The sequence below is a fragment of the Epargyreus clarus genome, unplaced genomic scaffold, assembly GCF_041222505.1.
Source record: "Epargyreus clarus isolate Ecla_fem2 unplaced genomic scaffold, WU_Ecla_fem_2.2 ptg000027l, whole genome shotgun sequence".
NCBI classification, from domain to species: Eukaryota; Metazoa; Arthropoda; class Insecta; order Lepidoptera; family Hesperiidae; genus Epargyreus; species Epargyreus clarus.
The window spans coordinates 8,161,438-8,185,697 of NW_027332234.1; the positions used below are offsets into that span (position 1 = coordinate 8,161,438).

Sequence of the window (24,260 nt, forward strand, 5' to 3'; positions counted from 1 at the left end):
CGGCTAAAGAATTTATAAACGATGAGATTTTCAAATTATTGTAAATTGTAAATTATAATAATCTTTGTTTTTGCTTGCGATAAAAGAAATATCTTAAATCTGAATCTACTCTGTTTCTATTATCTTCAAACTAATAAAATGCAAGCGATATCCCCGGTGTTCAGTGTTACATTTTGTTAGTTGTAGCAGCCAGGTTGAACAAAGTGCGACGGCTATCGTTAACTTTAATGCATTAATGTTATGAGCAAGATCTTGCTAACGGCAGAACGAAAATAATAAAATAAATAGAAATGATGAAACTAAATAAGAAATTTTATTAATCAATCCAGTCAAGTCTTACTTACAAAACATCGGAATTTGACAATATGTATTACGAATAAACTGTCAAAATATGGATCTTTGGTAGGAAAGACATAAGATAGATTGATTAATAAAAACGGGCATTAGTACCTGTGTAATTTACTGACGGCTAAAGAATTTATAAACGATGAGATTTTCAAATTATTGTAAATTGTAAAAGATTTTCAAATTATTGTAAATTGTAAATTATAAATTGTAAATTGTAATAATCTTTGTTCTTGCTTGCGAGAAAAAAAATCTTAAATATGAATCTACTCTGCTTCTATTATCTTCAAAGGAATAAAATGCAAGCGATATTCCCGGTGTTCAGTGTTACAATTTGTTAGTTGTTGCAGCCAGGTTGAACAAAGTGCAACGGCTACCGTTAACTTTAATGCATCAATGTTATGAGCTAGATCTTGCTAACGGTAGAATGAAGATAGTATACTCGTATAATAAGAAATGCGACGCAAACATTATTAACAGATGATTATTAGATATACCTTTACATTATTAATAATTACTGTAATTTTACACCAGTAAAAAGCTGTAACTGATAATTTTATGCACGTTGTTAATATTCAATCTACCCAAATTTTGCCTACCGATTTTACCTTAAAAGATTAAAATTTGACAATCTACTAACGACAACAAAATTTATAAACCATGAGCTTTTCAACGTAACCACCACTTTTTAAATTGTAATATTCTTTGTTATTGCAAGCGAAGAAAACTAATCTTGAAGTAATTACAAATACGTTATTGTTCAAAGATGTAAAAGAACATAATCGTAAATTGCATTTAGTTTTCAAAGTATTGTTTATGGACATCATAACAATTATTAATTTTATATCTTAGAAACTTAACATAATGCTTTATCTTGCAACTATCTATAGTTATGGGTCGCGAAATAAATACTGTTTTCATCTTATACAGAGACATTCAACTTAAGGTAATAAAAATATTCAGATTCAAGATACACACATATATTCGATTAATTCGATTAATACACTAAATATATTCGAAAAATATAAATCTTAAATCTGAATCTATTCGGAAATGTATATACATAAAGAATATTCTTTTCAACAAAATTGAAAATTACTACTAAGATCACCTTTACAAAAGTTCAAGGAACAAAACAAAATAAAGTACCATGTTGCAGTTGGATCGTGTGCGGAGCGGCGTTCCTCGCGCACTTGCTGTCTACAGGGCTACAGCTCGCCTACGGCGCGCTACACGTCTACGCGCTACGACACCTCGGCCCCGCCGCGGACCATGCCGGTACGACGCTTATAAATAACAATGGAACAAGTTACCTATGTCTATACACAGCGCTGACTCCCTTGATTCATTTAAAACCCAGCTATTAAAATATTATCCAAAATTATGATTTTCCATCTCGTTTTCATCTTTTCCATATGTACCGTGTCATTGATTTGTATGTGTTTTTTGATCATTTTCTGTTGCTTGTATTTATTCGATTCTAACATATAATCGCTTTAACATTAATACTGCATGTATTATATCCTTCATAACCTATTCCTTCTCTGATTCGCGCACACTATCCTTGCTTTCTTCGGTTGACTCTATTTTCATTTTAATGCATAGGTTGTGTGGAGGAGATCGCTACTTAGCGATAAGAGCGTACTTGCATACCGCTTGACCTGTGTTAATATTGCTTATTGCTAGATGGGGATATTTGAGTTGTGTTTGAAGATATTTGGTGTAAGTTCTAACGAAATTGCAAAGTCAGTTCATCATTGACTATTTAAGGGTCTGATAATGTGGCTCGGAGACAAAATATGTAACTCCTCAACCGATGGGAATAATTGAGTCGTGTTTGAAGATATTTGGTGTAGGAGGTTCTAATGAAATTGCAAATCATTGACTATTTAGTTAGGTTAGGTTGGAACACATAAGACAATATAAAACTAAGCGGGCAGGGCGCGGCAGCGCCCTGCGAGCGGGCGGTTCCAATCAATGTAAATTCAGACCGTACCTTAATTCATGATCACGTTTATACAATTTTATATTGTATTAATATAAATGTTATTATGTCATCACTAAAAAGGGTAAAAAAATTTTTAACAAAAAATACAACCGACTTCTATGTCACTACATAGTAAAAAATAATTCAAATAAATGTTGGTTTAGTACATATTTCTGAAGTCGGCGCTCAATATATTTCGTTCGAATTATTTTTTACTTTGTAGTGACATAGAAGTCGGTTGTATTTTTTGTTATTTTTTTACAAACACGCGAAAAGAAGTACCTATAACTTCAATAACGGTTTTTTTTAAAGAAAGTTTATTTACTTATAGTACTCTAATCGGGTTGTTGAATAGCTAAAAATGCTGAAACAGGTGTGTAAATAGAAAGGCGATTTATAACAGTCTTAAGGGTTGATCTAAAAAAACAAACAGTGACTCAGATGCTTCATACATAATGATACTTGATACACTTATGATAATTTTCTTAGTGCTCCAAATTAACGGATATTAAATTAAAGTTCCATACCCGATTAAACGACCCTAAAGGTTGATTTTCCAAAAACGGTGAAAAATGTGTTCTATTATTTTGAATCAAAAAGCTAAATTCCAATTTTCATAGACTTTGCTTCAAAATCTGCCGATTTCTAAACGAAGTGTCTTCTAAAGCCAAATGCAAATTTTTACAGTTTTTGCTTCCAAATTAACGGATTTTAATATAAAATTCCAACCCCTACTTAACCAACTTAAGGGTTCATTTTGCAAATATCGTAAAATAGATATTTAATTACTTTCTATCGAAATCCTATCAAATACCAATTTTCATATAGATTTGCATCAAAACTGGGGGACTTTAATACAAACTTTCAACTCTTATTTATTCACGGAAACGCGGTCGAACAGGATAAAAAGTATCCTATGTCCGTCTCCTGGTTCTAAGCTACCTCTCCACCAATTTTCAGCCAAATTGGTTCAGCCGTTGTTGAGTTATAAAATGCTTCACGAAAACGCGGTCGAATGGGATAAAAAGTATCCTATGTCCTTTTCCTGCTTCTAAGCTACCTCTCGATTAATTTTCAGTCAAATTGGTTCAGCCGTTCTTGAGTTATAAAATGACTTCACGGAAACGCGGTCGAACGGGATAAAAAGTATCCTATGTCCGTTTCCTGGTTCTAATCTACCTCTTTACCAATTTTCAGCTAAATCGGTTCAACCGTTCTTGAGTTATAAAATGACTTCAAGGAAACGCGGTCGAATGGGATAAAAAGTATCCTATGTCCGTCTCCTGGTTCTAAGCTACCTCTCCACCAATTTTCAGCCAAATCGGTTCAGCCGTTCTTGAGTTATAAGTGGAGTAACTAACACGACTTTCTTTTATATATATAGATAAGGTTTTCTACAAACGTAGTTCCATAATAGGAATGTTCTTGTACATAAACATACATAGATAGAGTTTCTAGATGACTGGCGTTTACCTAGATTTTCCGGTTAAGCATGTCCAGATTCCCGAAAAAACAAAAAAATCTGAAAAATATTGCGCACATTAAGAAAGAAAAGAGTGAATTTTTCAAACGGAATTAATAGTTACGTGTTACTTCCCAGAATTTGATTTCAAAATGAACTCATTCGATTCCCGGCTAAGGAAACAGATATTTTAAAAAACGAATGATGCAGTTTAAGTTTTTGTCAAAATCGGCCTCGTAACTACTTACAGCATTTTTCGCTAATCCTTATAGTTTGGAATTTGGCCCTGAAGGCCTATTTGAAAAATTATCCCTGTATATTTGTGTTTTATATACACATAACACAACAACAAAAGTTCCTGTTGTCGCCGAAGCACATAAAACGCATTTTATTTCTCTAAATTATACGTATTTCTTTGAATCTATATATCTATGATGACCGCTATTTAAAGTTGATGGCACGTATTATGGACTTCGTACATAAATCTAATTCGAATGAAGCTTTGCATACACGGATAACCATCGCATAACAATCTTCAGGAAGAGCTTTCGTCTTATTCGGAAGTATGTTACTTTTTTTACACATAAAGAACTGGAAGTATCTACTCCGAAATCAACACTACGTTTCAGTTTAGACTTTTCTATTTAAAGTTTTATTAATATGACACTTTTAACACTTTGATACTTCTCATTTATACGTCGTCTGTATTAATTAAAAGTACTCTTTAATTTTACTTAAAATATGTTGGCGCAATTACTTCAAAAATATACATGCTGTCTTTTGATATATACATAAAATTGAATATTCTTCGCTATCGGCGCTGTGAACCTTAAAATATTATTTGTAATAGAATCAACAAACAAACTTGAACTTGGAGAGGAATTTAATTTTTAGTACTACAATTTATTATGTAAAATATTCGTATTCGTATGTAACTTGAAATAAAACTGAAACCTACTAAATTTCAACCAAATGCGTCAAATACTACACCTAAGATGAATATATATATACCTATTAATCATCATTTACGTATTAATGTCCCACTGCTGGGCACGGGTCTCCACTCAAAGTAACGACTTAGGCTGTCCACCGTGTTGTCCAAAAATATTGATTAATAGATATCGCACAACTTTGTGACTTATAAAAAAACTCTTGAGGCGTGTAGATTTTCTCACAATGTTTTCCCTCATATGTCTAGCAGTGAAAGTTAATTTGTAATACTCACATAGCTTTAAAAATCAGAAGTGATTCGAACCTCGGACATCGCAAACGAGAGGCCGTTTTTCAATCACTAGACTATCACTGCAGTGACAATAAACCGGCCATATTATCCCAGCAACTACACAGTTAATATGAGACAGAAACAACCCAGTGTAACCACAAAAAGCCCTACATTTCAAATTAAAATATTAACTAAATGAACCTTTCCCCAGTCTGTGTACTTGGCACGAAAACTCGCTCCTAAGGGGTCACAAAAACAAGCAAGCCGAAACCGCTGAAACCGAACACCCGACACACAGAAATATGATCCCCTAGAGCGTGTCAACAGTTCAGACTCCTCTCTTATAATATATTAATACACGCATGGCAACACTGAAAATTCTATCTTACAAAATAACGGTAAAATGAATGGGTATTTTATGTATGCGAGGAACTACAGTAGGGAATTGCAAAATATGGTAGGTACGTTTTTATTTTGCATATCTAGGTGGGTTTTTAGGGATCCGTAACCAAAGGGTAAAAATGGAACCCAATTACTAAGACTCCGCTGTTTATCCGTCTGTACATCTGTCATAGAACTCCATCTCCTGAACTGTAATAGATAGACAATTAAAATTTTTACAGAGTAGGTATAAAGGTAGCCGCTATAACGACAAATAGTAAAAATAAAAAAGATGAAAGTAAATGGGGGCCGCCATACAAGAAACTGCTATATCTCGTCGTTTTTCGCTTTATCCATTGAACCCTAATATGAAGACAGTCACAATGTACTTACTTCACTGGCTGTTATAATAACAAATACTAAAATTAAAAAAATATGAAAATGTTGGTGGTACGGAACCCTCCGTGTGCGAGTTCGACTTGCACTTGGCAAATTATTTTTTAATGTCGAAGTAGCAAACAAACTGTCCCTGTAGTTCCGGGACTAGAATAGGGCTACGGTATCCCCTGCCTGTCGTAACAGGCGACTAAAAGGGGGCTTCCGGGGTTGCGAGCGGCAAGTGTGGGAGCTCGATCGTCCAGTAAGCGACCCCGAGAAGGACGGCGGTATGTGTGGTCGCAATCTGTCGTGCACACCAGACGGTGTGGCGAGCTCTGAAGCTCATCTGGGCGTAGCCCGATGTGGCAACGCGTTCAAAGGACTCCGGTTGCGTTCCGTAGAAGATCCCGGAGTCCTCTACGCAGCGCTGAGGACGGCCACCGGGGGCGGTTTAAGTGCGGTAACTCCCACATAACCCTGTGTCGCTCCCACGAAACCGGGTACCTTTTGAAGGTTTCTCCCTTGTCAACAAAATAAAGGTCACTGCCGCCCATAGATATCGGTAAACAACTTCATATAGCACCCCTCTTCTACTTACTCTACTAATTGACCCCATATATATGCATTGCCACTCTTGAGGACTAAGATAGTAGCCTCATATGTTCGTCAATCGGCATTCACACCCCACTGAAACTGCTTCACCATAAAAATATATGTGGCAGAGGTACCTCTCGGTTAAACCATTTGAATAAATTATAGCTCACAAAATATTTTTCCGATACTTAGATGCCGTAAAAAAAATAATAAGTACACAAATAGAAATAATGAGGGAACATAATTATACATTCGACATTAAAGATGGATACAAAAATAATAATTTTCATGACGGCAAAGTTCTAAAAGCTATGCTGGTTATTTATAAAACTCTTAAACAATATTCACTAATATGAGTTATTATAATAAACGATAGTTTATTCATTTTTCCTTCAACACTATCTCGATTCAGTATAATGTACCTACCTATGTATTTTGTTAAAACTTTTCGGAAAAGATTGTTAAATGTTAACAAAAGGAAACGATCGTCTAGGGGCCTGAATATACAATCAACTTTTACTAACTTTCTCTAGAGATTCGATACCGTTTGAATCGAACAAGAAAAACATACTTAAACAGTTGAAAATCGCCTGTCTTCGTGATCTCAAGTATCTTGCAAAATAGAAAATGGTAGTCAAATGAAAAATTATAAACTTATAGGTTTTGTGGTAATGCCGCGATGAGTATAATCCGGATAAAATACATTATCTCCGTCCAAAAAAATACTTGTAGTAACAAAGACCGGACATTGGCAGGAATAGTGTTATCCACTACTTATTACCCAATGGTAATAAATTGGTCTGATATATATGTCAAACGTTAGTCAATCTGAAATAATGTCAGTGTGAAGGATAAAGTTTTTGTGTGAAAATCTCGTTTATGACCACCCTATAGCCCAGTCATGTGTGTGTGTGTGTGACAGCTGACAAAATAATAGGTATTATTTTATTCTGAATCGTAACGATACGCGTTCAATTTAATTGCTCTGTATAAAGACACCCAAATTTAAATGTAAACGCTAACGCCTACCAATAAATAAAGCGAGCGTGAAAACGACAATAGCTCTTATGTGACGTGACTGAGTGTTTAATTTGCGAAGAAATCCATTGTGAACGCGGCGGGGGAATTGGCAGTCGGAAAGTAATCTATCAACAACACCCAGTGGAAATAAACAAACAAAGCTCAACTGTGGAAAGATTTCTGCGATCGTTCAAATAGTTCAAATTGCACCCGATTCGGTTACAATGAACGCTTGTTACGGTGTTGTTTTATGTACTTACAGTTAGATAACGTTGTTTGAATAAACAAGATAATAATGTGTGCCACATAAATACAGCGAACACAGAAATAAGATACAAATATTTGTCTGTCGTGCAAGCATTTATCTCCGTCGGGAATTGAAGTAGGAAGCCTGGTGTAGTAAAATTATTAAAGGGTATATTCACTAAACCTTGATCTCATACTTAGTCATCTGATTTCAGAATATAACTTTACTAAGTAGCTGTCGTAGCTGATATACGCAAGTCATCAAAATCGGAAAGATTTTAAATACAAAGGGAAAAAAGGATAATTATCTTGACCTTCGAAAATGACAGTTATTTCTAAATTACGAACCAAAACTTCAATTTTATAAATTAAACATTTCAATAACTCTGTCATAATAGCAAACGATTATGAACTGAAATAATTTACCCGGCTGTCGTGCCAACAAATAAAGTGTCATGTTTTGATAAGCGAAATTCGAAATTGGGTATTGAGTAAATAAAGTTTCTAGTCACCATTATTTGCGGACGGCATGATTTATTGAATTAATTTTCCAAGATTCACGGCCCGGTCTGAATATTAAGAGGCAGAAGTAATTTCGGTTATGAGAACGCTCTTTGTTGTCAGCGGTGTGGGCGGGTCTTATAACTCTGTCATGTTCTGCCCTTGAATTAGGATTTAGACGGTAACGAGTTAAGAGACGTTTAGTTATCCGAAGACAGAAGCTACGTGGTAGCCAAGTTAAGTAGAAATAGGCGTAATCGTAGTCGTTTCAGTAAACGACGTACACGTAATAGACAGAGACACATGTATAGTTTGTTATACTATTTTTAGCGTTTGACCACTCGCCATTTCTTGTTTAAAGGTTCAAGTAAGGAATGTTTATATAAATTTACTCTTAATGTTAAGGATTTTGCCAAGACTCTCAATTTACTTTCCAAAACGCTCGTTGTTGTCAGCGGTGTGGGCGGGCCTTATAGCTTTATCATGTTCTGCCTTTGAATTGGGATTTAGACGTTAACGAGTTAAGCGACGTTTAGTAATCCGAAGACAGCGGTTACGTGGTAGCCAGGCTAATTGGAATAGACGTAATTGTTATTGTGGTATAAAACCACAGCCGTTTTAGTAAACGACGTAAAAGTAATAGATAAGAAGTAAATAATAATAATAAACGCTTTCTACACTCACAGCCACACACTAGCATACCCTGTGTCGTGGGTGCCATTGACACACACATAGACAAATACACAAACACCCAGACCCAGAAACAGAAATCTAAATTCATCATTTAGTTATCTGTCTGGCCGGGGATCGAACCCGGGACGCGTTAGACCGGTATGGTGGCCGCTCCGCCACGCGGGTCATCAACTTTCTTAAACTGAGTATTTTTTGTAGATACTGACTATTCAACGTTTCCTTAAATTATCAAATTAAGGAATATTCTATAACAGTTACAGTACAATCTTATAGAGTGACCTAACTACTTATACTTCTATTTCGCGCGTCGAAGCAAAAGCAACCTGAATCCCTCTAGTCTAGTACCTACTCTTCTGTAAGGTATACAAATTCGCTCCTTTGTCCGAAGCAACATTTATGCTTGTCTGATTATATACTTCCTTATTTAGTTATTTCTTTTAAAAACAGTTAAATACCTAATGAGACATCATTTTTAAATTACCTTTTATTCCAGATTATGTATTACAGCAATAATTGAGAACACATGATTGAATCTAGATTACGTACCACTTTGCAATATGTTTCCATCTCAATAATATTATATTACTGTACCTACCCATTTCCTTCTAATCGTGTTAGCGGTTAGGGAACTAAAACTTTTCCTTTACGCTAGCTACTTCCAATCAACACCTCTACATTTGTATCTGAGAACTAATATAATGGATGCAAGTTTAATAACTTCCTTCAAGTTTTGCAAACTTTCTCCTTATTTCACACGCGTGGCTCTTAATTTTAATATTATCATTTTTTATATAATCCTTATCCTTACTAATCCTCACTAATATTATAAATCCGAAAGTAACTCTGTCTGTCTGTCTGTCTCTTCTTCACGTCTAACCACGCTACCACGCCTAAACCACTGAACTAATTTTAATGAAATTTTGTACAAATATAGTCTGAGACCCGAGAAAGGACATAGGATAGTTTTTATCCCAGACCAATCGATCGATTTCGGATCAATCGATTTTGGAGCAATCGATTATTTTAATCGATATTAGTTAGGATTCAATCGTAAACTATGCATTTGATAAAGTGATGATCTTTAGCAAAGTTGTTGTCCATGAGATCACGAAGGTTTCAGAGTTGGTACGACCAATTTTCGCCAGATGGCGGCACTGTCATTCCAATGAAGGTACAAATTTTCAGTTTTATGTATGTTAGTATGTCATATTATTATTTTTTTAAACGCGGGCGAAGCTGCGGGCAAAAACTAGTATTTAATATAATCATTGTAAGATCATTTTTAAATGAAGATTTATTATTACTTTTCCAAAAATTCTAAGATTTACAGCTTGTCAATTATCTTCTCCTAAGACAAGCTATTACATCAAAAATGTAGGTTAATTATTATTTTTTCGGAAATTCTAAGATCTATAGTTTGTCTATACTCTTCTCCATAACACAGACTACATGTCAGCCAAAATTTTATGAAAATCGAATCGAGTTAAGTCGTGAAAACGGAACAAACGAACGGACATTTACATTAGACGGTTAACAACAAAACCTGTTACCGTACAGTGCATTAACAATTCTCGCAACGGTAATGTGTGATGATATTTATAAGGCTTAACGAGCTTTCGCGGTAATTGTATTAAGTGAAACCGTGGAGCTGGCTCGGTTCCCCAAATTACCAGTGTCTAGCATTCAGTCTAACTGCCTATTCACATGCACCATCGGGATCAAATTGGATTTTTTTTTACAATATAAGAGTAGCAGACGAGCTTGCAGTCCACCTGATGGTAAGTGGCTACTGCCGCCCATGGACATCTGTTATCAACCCCAGATAGGATTAGCTATTCCTACCTGAGGTCGGCCACAGATGCGCCACTCCCCCTGAGGACTAAGCTCGGAAAAGCTCGCCTCGGAAAAGTCTGTCTCCCTTACCAGACCCTTCAAACCCGAACACAGCAGCGCCTAACACTGCTGTTATTAGGTAGAAATAGGTGTGGTGGTGGTGCCGCCGGAGTCGAACCACAAAGGGTTCTACCACCTTCAAATCGGATCCGGGTGGTTTGTCTCTTCGCCGGCAATAAAATTGTTTTTCGCCAACACATTTACATAATTGGAAAGATGTATGGTAGACAGGATATTAGTATAGTATATCTGAAAACATTGACATATAGATAATTTTTATTTTCGATGATATCAAAGTATGATCGTCGGGCAGAGGCTCACAGTACAACGTCGTTGGCCCGGTTGGCAACGCCATTTAAGCTATATGCATAGAATAGTAAAGATACTTCGCCGCCTTGAAATTGAATGAAGCCACAAACGGCTTATTAGTAAGTTCTTTTTTAATTCTTGACAAATAAAAACATTTTTAGAGAAAATTTACGAATAAATAAGTAATACTGCGTAATTTATGTAATAAATAAATAATTATTTCAAATATTTAGGGAGGTTTTAGCACGGAGACGTGGCATAACTTTTTTACGCAACTATTTAAATTCTCAAAACTGGGTACATTTTCTTGTTAGGAGTGAGTAATCTTTACTAATCTATGGCTATATGATAAATACTGCTTGCCACAAGCACACCACAGTATAGTCGCAGCATCTTCTTATGCGGCCTCTTATAATCAATGTAGTAGGTAGTACATTATGACTGCAATGTAATCAATATTGTCCACACCCTTAATGGCAAAATCCGTGTGAAATAAGGTATGCATTTTCATACTTTGCCTCCGCCCATGTTGCGGCACTGGTGTCGTTGTAGTGTGATTATGGTACGTGTGGATAGGCACTAATTGTTTCGCGAGATATCTTACTGTACACGGTGAGAGCAATTAATGTTTTAGCTGTAACGAAAAAATACCCAGGAAATATATGAGCGGGCGGTACGTGAAATAAAATGGGATTTTACTGTGAATTTCTGCATCTGCTAATTAGATTTGCCTTTTATATAGAGTCCACGTATCACAAATTATGAGAATTTGCAGTATAAACATATTAAAAGAATACAATTCATGACTGAGATTTTAACTCTTTGCTTTGAAGCATTGTTTTGTTTAGTCCCAATTGTCTTTTATACGATTGAAGTAGGAAACAATCATGAAGTCCACCTGTTGGCAAGTGGTAATTGCCAAGGGTGGCAATAATCTGTAATAAACTTCATATAGAACGGAATTTGTCCCTGAAACTGATCACAGATATGTGGTTTCTCCCGAGGACAAACGGTCACTTGATTTGAAAGTCAGACGGCATCCACATTCTTCCACCGAAACACAAGAGCTTCTTCACGGTAAAAATATAGGTCACCGTGGTTTTACCTCCCCGATCGAACCGTCCTCGAGTGAGTATCACCACCTTCCACCATAACTTCCTTTCAAAAAATAATTTAAAGCATTATGAGATATAAAGACTATATTGCCAATAAACAAGCAAAATACGGGTTAATCTCGAAGAAATATTTGAGACACAGCCCTGTTTGTCAAAATATCATTAAGGCGTAATATTTGCGTGTCAATCGATGTGCTAAATTTGGCACGCTTGGGTATTGAGGTGTGAACTGGGAAGTGTGTGCCGTGTGTGGGCGGGCGGGATTTGTTAAAGTGACACGTGCCGCGGGGGTATTTCATAGCGAGAACAATTCATTGGATTTTAACAAAATACTTTTATCATCACATTACACACATTATTTCTCTGTATTATTATTGTTAGCTAATAACAAAGATTTACCATAAGAGACCTGAGGTCTGTGGTTTCAGTGTATATAATTAGAAAATAGATGGACCAACCAATTACATAGCAAACTATAACTATAAAAGCATGCCTATTTTTTGACAAAATATTTGTATTTACCCAAACGATTTGCTAAATTTGCCACCATTGAGTATTAAAATGTGACTTGTGAGGTATGGCCCTAGTGCGAGCGGGCGCCGCGGACGCTCTTGTTTCGGGCATATCACTACTCATAATATGCTTTTACCACACCTTGTTATTGAAGTGTAAATAATGAAGTATATCCTCAGTGTGGGCGGGAGCGATCTGCGTGGGAGTGTCGCGGGCCGCGGGCGCTCTGGTCGCGGGCCGCAAGCGCTCGCCACGACTCGCGGCGCTGCTCGGCGGCCTCTTGCTACCCCTCGCCTGTCTCTTCACGTCCTTCGCTACGCAGCTCCATCAGACACTGCTTAGCTATGGTAAGATTTATTTTTTCATAATATAGGAGTAGCAGACGAGCATGCAGTCCACCTGATAGTAAGTGGCTACTGTCGCCCATCGGCGACATGTCGGACATCTGTAATCAACCCCAGATAGGATTAGATATTCCTACCTGATTTCGGCCACAGATGCGCCGCTACTCCTGAGGTCTAAGCTGGAACGCCTCGGAAAACTATGTCTCCCTTACCACACCCTTCAAACCCGATACTAGACACAAAGACACAGATAGACATCTAATCTCCAAGTGTCTAAATCTATGTTCAGTGAATTATTGAGCTCCAAATAATATTATGATAAGCTAACATGGCAACAAGTTTGCTTATTATAACTTTTAGTTATCTTGTTTTCGAACAAAGAGATTATAAAAATATAAAGGGCAAACTTTATATTTTATATCTACTTGAATATCTTCGCTTTCAAACGAGAACGCCTATTTCTTGTATAACTTCCTCAAGTGTTTTAATGGTCTATAAACAATAAAGAGTATGATTATAATGTAGCTACGTAATCTACTATTTTTGTGTCTCAACCATAGACTTATATTTTTTTCGCTTGACATCCTATATCTATGGTCTCAACTATATTACACATCTAATAGCAATGACTATAACATTTATGTAAGTGTATACGGTTCAAAAGAGGCCAAACTTGGGAACGAATAAATTTACATAAATACAATTCGCGGAAAATTCTTTCACAGAATGAAATGGCCAGTCGCTTGAAATAACATACGAGTATGATAGTAGAAATTTTCAAACTGCATCCGATAACACTAGACTGCCGCCGGAATTTACATTTTACATAACAATCGTTTTATAACACTGCCCCCAACGCATATGGCCGATTATGGAAAAAATAACAATAGTACTAACATCTACGCTGTTGAAATTGTTCACTATATAAATTCTATGCAATTTGTTGGTTGTCAGCAAAGACAAGTATATTGTAGTAAAAATAGAATGAGCATGGTGTAAAAGGGTCATTCACGAGTTATTACCAATTGGTAATAAATTTAACCTTCCAAAATAAATTCGTCCCTATCAATTTTAAAAATAAAATATTTTATATTCAAGAATATCGTGTTATTTGAAGTTACAGAAGTAAACATTTTTGGAGCTTTTATTTTCCTTACGTATATAAATTGTATTTCTCATCTCATACATTGAAGAGACAATTAACTATATTATTTGCAGGAAAAATCTCACAAAGTGATTGGAAATACGATTTTGCTTTCAAAGTACCGTCAAACTTCACCGAGTAAGTTATACATTACCAGTATGGCGTACCAAAACCGAATGAGGTTTCAAATGGAGTACATATTGCGTTAGTTGCTAAACTATGTGAATTGCTTCAAACTTAGTACATGGCGTCGGTGCCAATGTCCAATGGCTACTGCTATGTAATAGATTTGCAAGTTAATTAACAGTCTATCTTTGAAAATGAATTGGTGTATAAATGGTGTAAGTAATAATTGGAGTATAATGAAGGTGGTAGAACCCTTTATGGTTAGACTTCAGAGGCGCTATCACCTTTCTGCCTATTAACATTAGTGTTAAGCTCTGCTGTGTCCCGCTTTGAAGGGTGTGATGACGAAGTTACGAGTATACTTATCCGAGGCGATCTACCTTAGTACTCAGGGGTTGCTACCCGCTATCTGTGGCAATCTTATCTGGGATTGATGATTATTGATAGGTGTTTAAACAAAAAGCAGTCTTATATTTTAATATCGTAAAAAGAAAGTCATAGTTATAAAAATGACCAGCTTCCTAAGAAACAAATTCCTGAACTAAAACTAGCTACAAATCCGGTTATAATAACAGGTTAATAAAACTAAATTTACCACCAGGTGTAGTCCTCGGCGTCGGCTGTGGTTTAGTACGCGAAGCAGCCGGTCTGGTGCTTGGAGCGTACTTCAGAAGACGGCGGCAGTTTGTGGAGCTCGTGGCCCACGCTGGCGGCGGCGTGGGCATCGCGCTCTTCAGTGTTGCTTATAAAGAGGCAGTTGGGTAAGAAAAAAATATGGGTAGTATTTAAACGAGTGACTGCAAATAAAAGTTTTGAATGTCAAAAATAATTAATTTACGTTATAGTATTACTAAGTGAGCGACTGACTGCGAGTGACGAGAAATCAACAGTAGGACTACCATGAGTTTACAAAAGTATTACTCGCTAGCGACTGCGTAAAATAAATGTATGAAAAATTGTACAGCGCCTCTGGTGGTTACTCGTAGAACTAAAATCCGTAGTGACGTAACTCGATACGTAAAAAACCTATCGAAATCAAATCGCTAGCGAATGTCATTATGATCTATTGCCATACAAATTCGGTCCCATGAGTCATTAATTTGACTGACGTTGTCAAGAAATACCGTAACGATAGTAGTTATGTTATTCACTAGCAAAATGACAATAGTTTTCTATTTACCATTTCTATAGTGGCGTTTCTATGCCAACTCATGGTAATGCTACAGAACAGCAACTTACAAACATTAATGTGAGTTACTTAAAATACGAAATGAGAAGCTTCGTTACATTTGAGCGACGTAATATTTGTCTAAGTGTAAACATTACGTCCTGCGTTTTATTCAATATTTAGCAAATGTTATTTTTTTTTTAAACTTAGCAGCATTTTATTTTGAATGAAGCGTTTCGAATACAAAAACCACTTTGAAAAATATTATAATAAGTAGAATATTGTGTGCTCTTGTCATTGATCATGAATAAAGGTAAGGTCTCTGAATTCATACAGATTGGGCCCACCCGCTCGCAGGGCGCTGCAGCGCCCTGCTCGCTTAGTTTTATATTGTCTTATATGTTCCAACCTAACCTAACCAATTCAATTAGAAGAACTTGATCTATCTTAATACTAAAGTTGCCTCTCTATATTTCCAGTCGCTCACTTAGTAATGTAGTCGCACAAGTTATTAAAACAGTATACCGTTACGTATACATTATCAGTCCGTAAGTGTTTTTATTCGACCGTTTTATAATTCCCCAAAAAATATTACGTATTGACATCTCAATAACACATTAGACATATAGACATAAATAACTAAGAATTCAGTATATATAGTGTTATATTAGTATGTTTACTATTTTTGAATAAAAAAATTAAATAAAGACGATAAAGTTTTTTTTATTATTCTGTACTGTTTTTTTATGTAAGTATATATAACAACAAATAACATAAAATATCTTATATACCTAAATAGTTTAATCAAAAGCATAAAAGTTTCTCATAAACAACTAAAAGATTTACATCCAAAGTGGATTTAAAAAAGAAATACAGTAGAAGTGCAGACACATTTAAAATTATATAATTGAATACAGACTAAAAGGTGTTAAGAAAGTTTTTTTAACTCAGCTCCGAGCACGTAGCGAATGGATAGCCAAAGAAAGAAATGCGATAGTGTAGCCTGTTCCGTGACCTGTTTTATGCTCGGATTATCTGACAAGGGCCTTGCATTGCATGACAAGGCGGCTTAAACTAGTATTTTTTCCTCCTATTCATTGGACTGAATGTTGGTTTTAGAATAATGAGGAATGAAAGCATTGGGTGATTCAATTTAAGCAAGGAATGTTTATAGCGTACAAACTCGAAGATCGAATATATTGTGACGTCTCTTGTTCCTCAATCCCGTTTTCGTATTATCAATTGAGAGCAAATATTCACAATTGAAGTAATTTCGTAATGCACTCCGTGCTTCATGATCTAGTAATTAAAAAGAAAAGTTGTATATTATAATTTATTTCATGGCCCCTATGTACACGGATAGCCATTAACAGTCATTTCATTATAATTAGAATAATAAAATGTATAAGTGATTTCTGCCAGAAAACCTAAAATTTAATGACTGAAGTTCCGTTAGTGACTTAGGTAAAGTTGAAATGCCGCAAAAATATAATTATTTAATTGGATTCAAGCTAAAAAGTGTTAAGAAAGTTTTTTTAACTCAGCTCCGAGCACGTAGCGAGTGGATAGCCAAAGAAAGAAACGCGATAGTGTAGCCTGTTCCGTGACCTGTTTTATGCTCGGATTATCTGACAAGGGCCTTGCATTGCATGACAAGGCGGCTTAAACTAGTATTTTTTCCTCCTATTCATTGGACTGAATGCTGGTTTTAAAAGCTAGGATTTGTTGAATTAATTCAGACAAAGGATGCATGTGCAATTGTGCATAGCATGTGCATGTGCATATTCAATTATTGTCTGGCATCTCTCATAATATAACTCGTATTCTCGTATTATCTACAGGAACTGTTATATATTATTTATAACATGACCAGTGACTATTTAGAGACGAATTATTTTACCACCCTAATAAAGGGCGCTTAAAGGGAAATAAAAAACATTTTGTAATATCAAGTACAACTCCCTAATTTCATTATAATATTTAATTTTAGAAATAATTGCTTATTGGAATTAATACGTTATTTCTTTAAGCATTCGCGAGTAAAAGAAAAAGATGATCTCTATAATTCTTTATTTAAATTTTATTTTGTTTATAATGGAATACAATTTGTGTTGTCTGTAAGGACGGTGCATTTACAAAAGGAACAGCTTGTAGTAAGTGTCGTCTAAAAAAATAAAACTCTATGTCTTGTGACCCGTTTTACTGAGATAATCCTTGGACGGGATCTTGCACTAACAGGGCGTAAAGAAGAAAAACCATTTATTTTCCTAGTCCGTTAATTGTAATTGAATAGTTTTGACCTTAAACAAGAGAGCTGTTGGGCTATTTAAAGAGCAAATTAAATGCATTTACAAGCTAGTCAAAGAAAGAACAGTGATAATGTAGACAACTGTTCCATTTAATTAATTTAGCTCTTAGTTTGTGCTTAGTCTTTTAAACTGTTACAAATAAGAAAACAAACGTTTCATTTCTTTCCTTGTATATCTATTACAAAAGAAATATTCCTCTTGTTATGTAAGTTTTGCACGGTAATATGTTTGTGTGTGTAAGCTCCGACTTACAACTAGTTTACTCCCATACACACTGTTTACAAGCTTAAGGCTCTTGACCAGCCTTGACTGTTCAACCAATAAATTTCTACAACCAATCAAACATTTTTCTTTTCATAAAATTTCCATACCACATACTCGTATTAATTTAGGAGTAATCACCAAAAAAATAAACATGAACAAGATACGCGCGAAGACATAACCCTTCCTTAGCAGTCGGGTAAAAATTGTACTGTATAAATAAATGCTTTCTACACTCACAGCCCCACACTAGGATTCGCTGTGTCGTGGGTACCATGGACACATACATAGACGAATACACAAATACCCAGACCCAGAAACAGAATTCTAAATTAATTATTTAGATATCTGTCTGGTCGGGGATCGAACCCGGGACCTTTTTTTTTTTTTTTTTTATATGTTTGAGCCTAACGAAAAAGCAGACGTGCTACCTGATGGAAAGTAGTCAACGTCGCCTATGAACATTTGCAACACCATAGGAGTCGCCAATGCATCGCCGGCTTTGAAGGAGAGCTCTTTTTGCACCTTTTTTGAAGAGCCCCATGTCATAGCGCTCTGGGAATACCTCAGGAGGAAGTTCATTCCACATCTTGCACGTTCGTGGCAAGAATGTCCGTGCAAACCGAACTGTGGAGGACCGCCACGGGTCCAGTTGGTGTGGATGGAACTTCATCCTTCGGCGAGTTGTGCGATGGAGGAATGGTGACGTAGGCATCAGGTCAAATAGTTCCTCGGAGCACTCACCATTGTAAAGCCGGTAGAACACACAGAGGGAACCTATGTCCCTCCGCAAGCTTTCGCGCGTAAGACCGGTATGGTGACCGCTCCGCCACGCGGGTGATATTAACTCTCATAATCGGTGAGAGAATAATCTTGTACATAATAGAATATCTTTTACAGCAAGCTTGGTTGGCGATTAGGACTGCAGGCAATAACAGGAATATTAGTACTAGCGTTCTTCCTCAGCGCCGTGTATCGAAGCGCCTCGCTGTACCACCCACAACGCCGTGCTATATTACACTTGAAGAACCAACGACGAAAAGTAAGACATTATACATAATACGAGTATCGAAAATAAAATATTTTCTTTACAAAACGTCAATAACTTACCACCGCCTCAAAGTGTTGTATATGGCGAAGAAGCGACAAAAGAAACTGCATACCTACTGCTTTTCTATAATCGTTTCTTTTACAATGATTACTCTAATGAACAATGTAGTAGTACTTTAGGCAACACACTTTTATCATTGAAGTAATCGCTCGTATTTTAATTTGGCTTTTTATGATTAAACATTAAAAGTACTTTAATGAAACGCGAACAACGTAATAATCGCTGAAATATATTCAAAACCATTTCCCTTCCAGGCTTTTAAAATTCGTAATTAATGTGCGCCAGTAGGTTTCACCGCTGACAATTCATTTTTGCAGGTAAAAGAGAAGAAAGGCCTAAAAAGACCCCCGCTCATTGATTTAAGCCCTCTTCAGTCTCGGCCGGCGAAAGTTTTGTTGTTATCAGCCGGTCTCGCCGCATTCGGACTTTATACTCCGGTGTTTTTTTTGGTAAGCCCAAAGACTCATTAATGAAGTTTGGTTTTATGTGCTTCTTTCATCATCATCATCATCATTATCACCATCAACCTATTACTGTCCCACTGCTGGGCACAGGTCTTCTCTCAGATTGAGAAGGAAGACCTTAGCCCACCGCACTGGCCAAGTACGATTTGGTAGACTTCACATACATTTGTAAACTTTTTTTTAAGATTTCTCAGGTGTACAGGTTTCCGCACGATGTTTTCCTTCATCGTTTAAGCAAGTGATAATTAATTTATAATACGTACATGACTGAAAAATCAGAGGTGCGTGCCTGGTATTGGAACCTTGGACCCCTCGATCGAGAGGCCAAGTTTCTTAACCATTAGACTGTCACTGCTTTTTGCCACGTGCTTCTTTATCACGTTTAAATTTGTTGCAGGCTTTACAAGGTTTTCAAGAGGGATTGGAGGAGAGTGCGCTGGTGCTGCTCCAAACGTTTCTTGGGTTTGCGGCTGTACTCGGCTGCGCTGGTTTCGGGCTTGTGTTAGTCCGCCCATCGGCACAATGCCTCGTGTCCAAGCAATATTTGTGCCAAACTGCCATGCTAGGAATAGGTATACTTTTATACTACCATTTTTATTTGGTTTTAAGTAATAAGTTGTATATGCCAAACAGCTGACTGCTCATCTAATGTCAGTTTATCTTAAAACATTAAACCAAATCAACTCAATTAAAGTTTTACCACAACTGGACATAACTTAAAGGAAAGCGGTACAACCCTTTGTGGTTCGACCCTAGGTCTTTATAGGCACCACATCTATTTCTGCCTTACACTGAAGTGTTAAGCTCTACTGTGTTCCACTAATTCCATGTTTGACAGTAGCTACTTACCACCAGGCGGACTACAATTGTTACTACAATATTATAAAAATAAGATATGACGGTATTTTTGCCTTACTACTGGCTTCCACCCAGAACAAAAGCGTAAACACACAAACACAAAGCGTAAGGCACAATAAATTCACCTATCTCAAACAGTAAATTGAGGCTCAACTTGTTCAATACAATATACATTTTTTTCAGGAATATCAATGCTAGCATTAAGCAGCGTTGAAGGCTATCATGGATACGTCCTATTCGCATGGATGTACGGTTTATGTTTGGGAGGATTTTTGTACTCAATGAAAATGCTTACGATGGAGCGCGTTCGAGGTCGACATTTCACCAAAGTTTGGAGTAAGCAATGTTATTTAACAATTTTCGTTCTTACCTACAGTATTGCCAACCGTACCTATAATATATAAATGTATTATATTTTCACCGGTAATTCAGTCGTGGAGCTCTTCTATGAAATTGCATGAGCTGTGGTTTCCAATATTTAGGAATAGTTCGACGAAATAAAATAAGTTCGTCAGAAAACTTGTTGGTTTTAGCTATATTATAATGAGTCTCGGTGAAGAAAGGTCTTCGAAGAAATTTCTGTATTACATTGTTACAATATGTTTGTAAGAAATGCTATTTTTATTAAAAATATAAAGTGGCAACCCTACTTGCCTACGCAAACTTTTACATCTAACATATAATTTCTTAAACAGGTTTCGTTCAAGGAGCCGAGGCGATACCTGTGATAGTTGGGGTGCCAGTGACGGGGTATATCAACCAGCAAATACCGAGAGCGGGTTTCTACTTTTCAACCGCGGCAACCTTAGCGGGTGCCTTAATGTTGTTCTTCGTTGGGTTCTCGAAGCGGGAACCCGAGCCGCCGCCGCCCGCGCCCGCACCGACGATATCCGAAGCGTGTCCTTGTATGACGCCTCCTCGCTGCGAGCCCACGTGGTGCGCGTGCAGCGCGGGCGGCGCGACCGCATACTGCGCATGGCCCGGACCCACATGCCACACTAGACTACCAAAATCCTTATCTTACGCAGCACCTCTCGACCGAACGTGTTGTGTTGCCTCACACTGTCCTGAATGCTACAGACGTGTGGTTCCGCTCCGGCCATCACGCAGCGTCCCCGAAGGTCTCGCGAGGCGGGGTACGTGGAGTCGCGCTGGCTCCTGCAGAGCCCCTTGCCACCGCCGAGAACATCACCTCATCGAACAAATCACTACCTCTGTATGATATTCATACACGAACTTTATGAAATGCGTGTGTGTGCGATCGTACTAGTCATTTTACAAACTCGAGTGAATATGCTGGTGTGAAATGAATGTGTAAATATTTCGTTCTCGGTAGAAATAATTTCTAACGAAGGTCAGTGATACCTTAGACGGAGAAGCAATAAGGTTGTTTGGAGTTTTTTTACGTGGCCAAATACGTTGAGGTTTATACAAAGTTATGTAATAAGAATTGTTTAAAAATCTCATCTTTAACAGTCAAAGTTTATTCTAACACATTTAATAACAAATTTAGTTACTTATTGGGAATATTCTAGCGTTTATCAATTAGTCTATTAGTTATTCTGTAACCCTTTTTCTTTGAATAATTTTATTTATAAAGACGAAGCAATTTTGGAATAAAATGTTTAAAGTTAAATATAAAATGTCTGAAGAAAGGTACCTTATCAAAAGTACAATAAATAAATATAACGTTAAAACACCAAAAACACAACGCCCTTTGCAGACCTTTGAGCAAACTCCACTTGCACGTATGAAGTTTATTTTTCCCTAATTAAGGTTCCATTCATTCTGTTTGCATCTCAAAATACCCTTTGAATGGATGCAAACTAAATTAAACATACGCTCAGGCGCAATTAATAAGCAAAATAATTCATTATTGCGTTGCAAATACCTATTCATAACGAGGCAAAATGGTATTTTGCATATGGACGATATAAAATATATTAATCAGATTTCAATAAATTTAAATTACAGTCAAGTTTGTCGATAAACAAATTCAATTTATCGAAAATAAAGGTACAATTTCGTTTAAATTTGTTACGTAATTTTATACGTAATCGTTATAAATGTCTGTCGATATTTCGAATTTTATTTGATCTATTTATTTCGATCTATAAAATAATACTTACCTTTATTTTATAAGAATAGTACTTACCTATCTTAAGTATATATAACATGTTTTAAAACAAATGTGTACATTATACATTTGTTTTAAAACATGTTATTAATTTTATTCTTTTTTTAAATATAATATTTTGAAATAAGTATTTTTACATTGGTTTATAAGAATTTATTTTTAAATATTATCGATTTTATTATTATTATTAACCGTGTTAAACGTGATAGAATAAACAGTTGAAAAATAATTTCCTAATAAAAATACGACTTTCAATGAAACTGGCCGAAAAGATTATTTTGAATTACGAATTTATTTTTCTTTATATATTTTTTTGTAATTTAGGAGACGCTTAGAGTCTAAACGTAGCACGTGATGTTAATACATTACTACTACATTATAAGTAGGGTACTGATTGTAATATAAATTAGCCTGTTTTCCTAATTCTTGGAGTACTTGTGGGACCTTTGTCATTGTAGCTCTTACTAGTATTTTATAAAACGGTAACATAAATTTAAAGCCGAAACTTCTTCTTAACTACCTGTTCGACTAATCTGAATTTATACTATTTACCTTACCTTTACTAATAATGTTGAGAGAGCATTAATATTAGAAGATTTATGTAAATTTACAATATGTATCAAATAGAAATAAAGAAAGAAGATGAATATCTTCTTTTCTTTATTGCCAGAAAAAGTCAATTTTAGCGATTTGTTAACATTTACATTACAGCTTAAATTTATTTTTAAGGATTATATTATTGTGTTATTGTTATAAAACATTTTATTGTACGTTAAAATATGAGTTTTCACTTAAACAGTTTGTTATGTTGTTTTTGTACAAGAACAAGTTAAACTTTTCGTAAAATTAAAGAAAAATATTGTGAAAACCATTTTTATCTTTTATTAAACCTTATACCTTCACTTACCTGTAACGTTAGTCTCTCAATCAGTCAATTAGTCTCAATTTAGTCTTCAAGGGTAACTATCTATACATCTATACATATAAATAAAATTGGAGTGTATGTTTTTAATATTGAAATAACCGCTTTTTACTACATGCATATGAATATACATAGGGTACATAAACCAAAATATTTTTTTTTACAATATTTTGGCTGTCTGTCTGTCTATTTGTTCTGTAACTTAGGCTACTCATATTTTAGAACTAGCTGTGCCCCTGATTCTTTTTAACGCGGGTGAAACCGCGGGGCACAGCTAGTCTATAATAATTTTCACGTTTTCCACCTTCATTACAAAAGTTATATTATTGTCAAACCTATAAAATTATAACATAAGAAAAGAAAAGAAAAACATTCCTCATCTCTTTGAATAAAACATCTCTTTAATATACCTCTTAATATTATTTAGTACCCAAGAAATGGACGCCTAAAATTTAATGGCGTCGTAAAGTGAGTTTCAATATAAAACTAATTACACCGATGTTGTCACTTAATGTTCCCCAAAACTCTAAATGATGGGTCCTTAAAGCTTATTTTTATTACTCATAGTGCCGTGGTTGGAACTTCATTTTTATAAGTCCTTTCTATTAATATTTTACCTCTTTTTATAGATGAAAAGCTAGAAAGTTTCCTACATATTCATTTTCAAAATATCCGAATGGAGGTAGATAAATTAAGAGATATTATAATACAAGATGAAGATCATTAAGTTATGACTAAATTAGAAGTAATTCTAGAA

The 24,260-nt window shown here is 35.7% G+C and overlaps 1 protein-coding gene across 3 annotated transcripts in view; it reads left to right on the forward strand.

The window, feature by feature from the left end:
- The window catches only part of LOC140754018 (monocarboxylate transporter 3), a 42,076-nt gene extending 18,631 nt beyond the window's left edge, over nt 1-23,445 (forward strand). For all 3 annotated transcript variants that reach the window (XM_073088916.1, XM_073088915.1, XM_073088917.1), the window contains 8 exons: nt 1,505-1,623; nt 12,839-13,006; nt 14,875-15,034; nt 18,912-19,053; nt 19,440-19,571; nt 19,984-20,158; nt 20,628-20,780; nt 21,140-23,445. In XM_073088916.1, the coding sequence (XP_072945017.1) occupies nt 1,505-1,623; nt 12,839-13,006; nt 14,875-15,034; nt 18,912-19,053; nt 19,440-19,571; nt 19,984-20,158; nt 20,628-20,780; nt 21,140-21,666 (1,576 nt within the window). In that variant the 3' untranslated portion in view covers nt 21,667-23,445. The remainder of the gene's footprint in view (nt 1-1,504; nt 1,624-12,838; nt 13,007-14,874; nt 15,035-18,911; nt 19,054-19,439; nt 19,572-19,983; nt 20,159-20,627; nt 20,781-21,139) is intronic.
- The last annotated feature ends 815 nt before the right edge of the window (nt 23,446-24,260 follow it).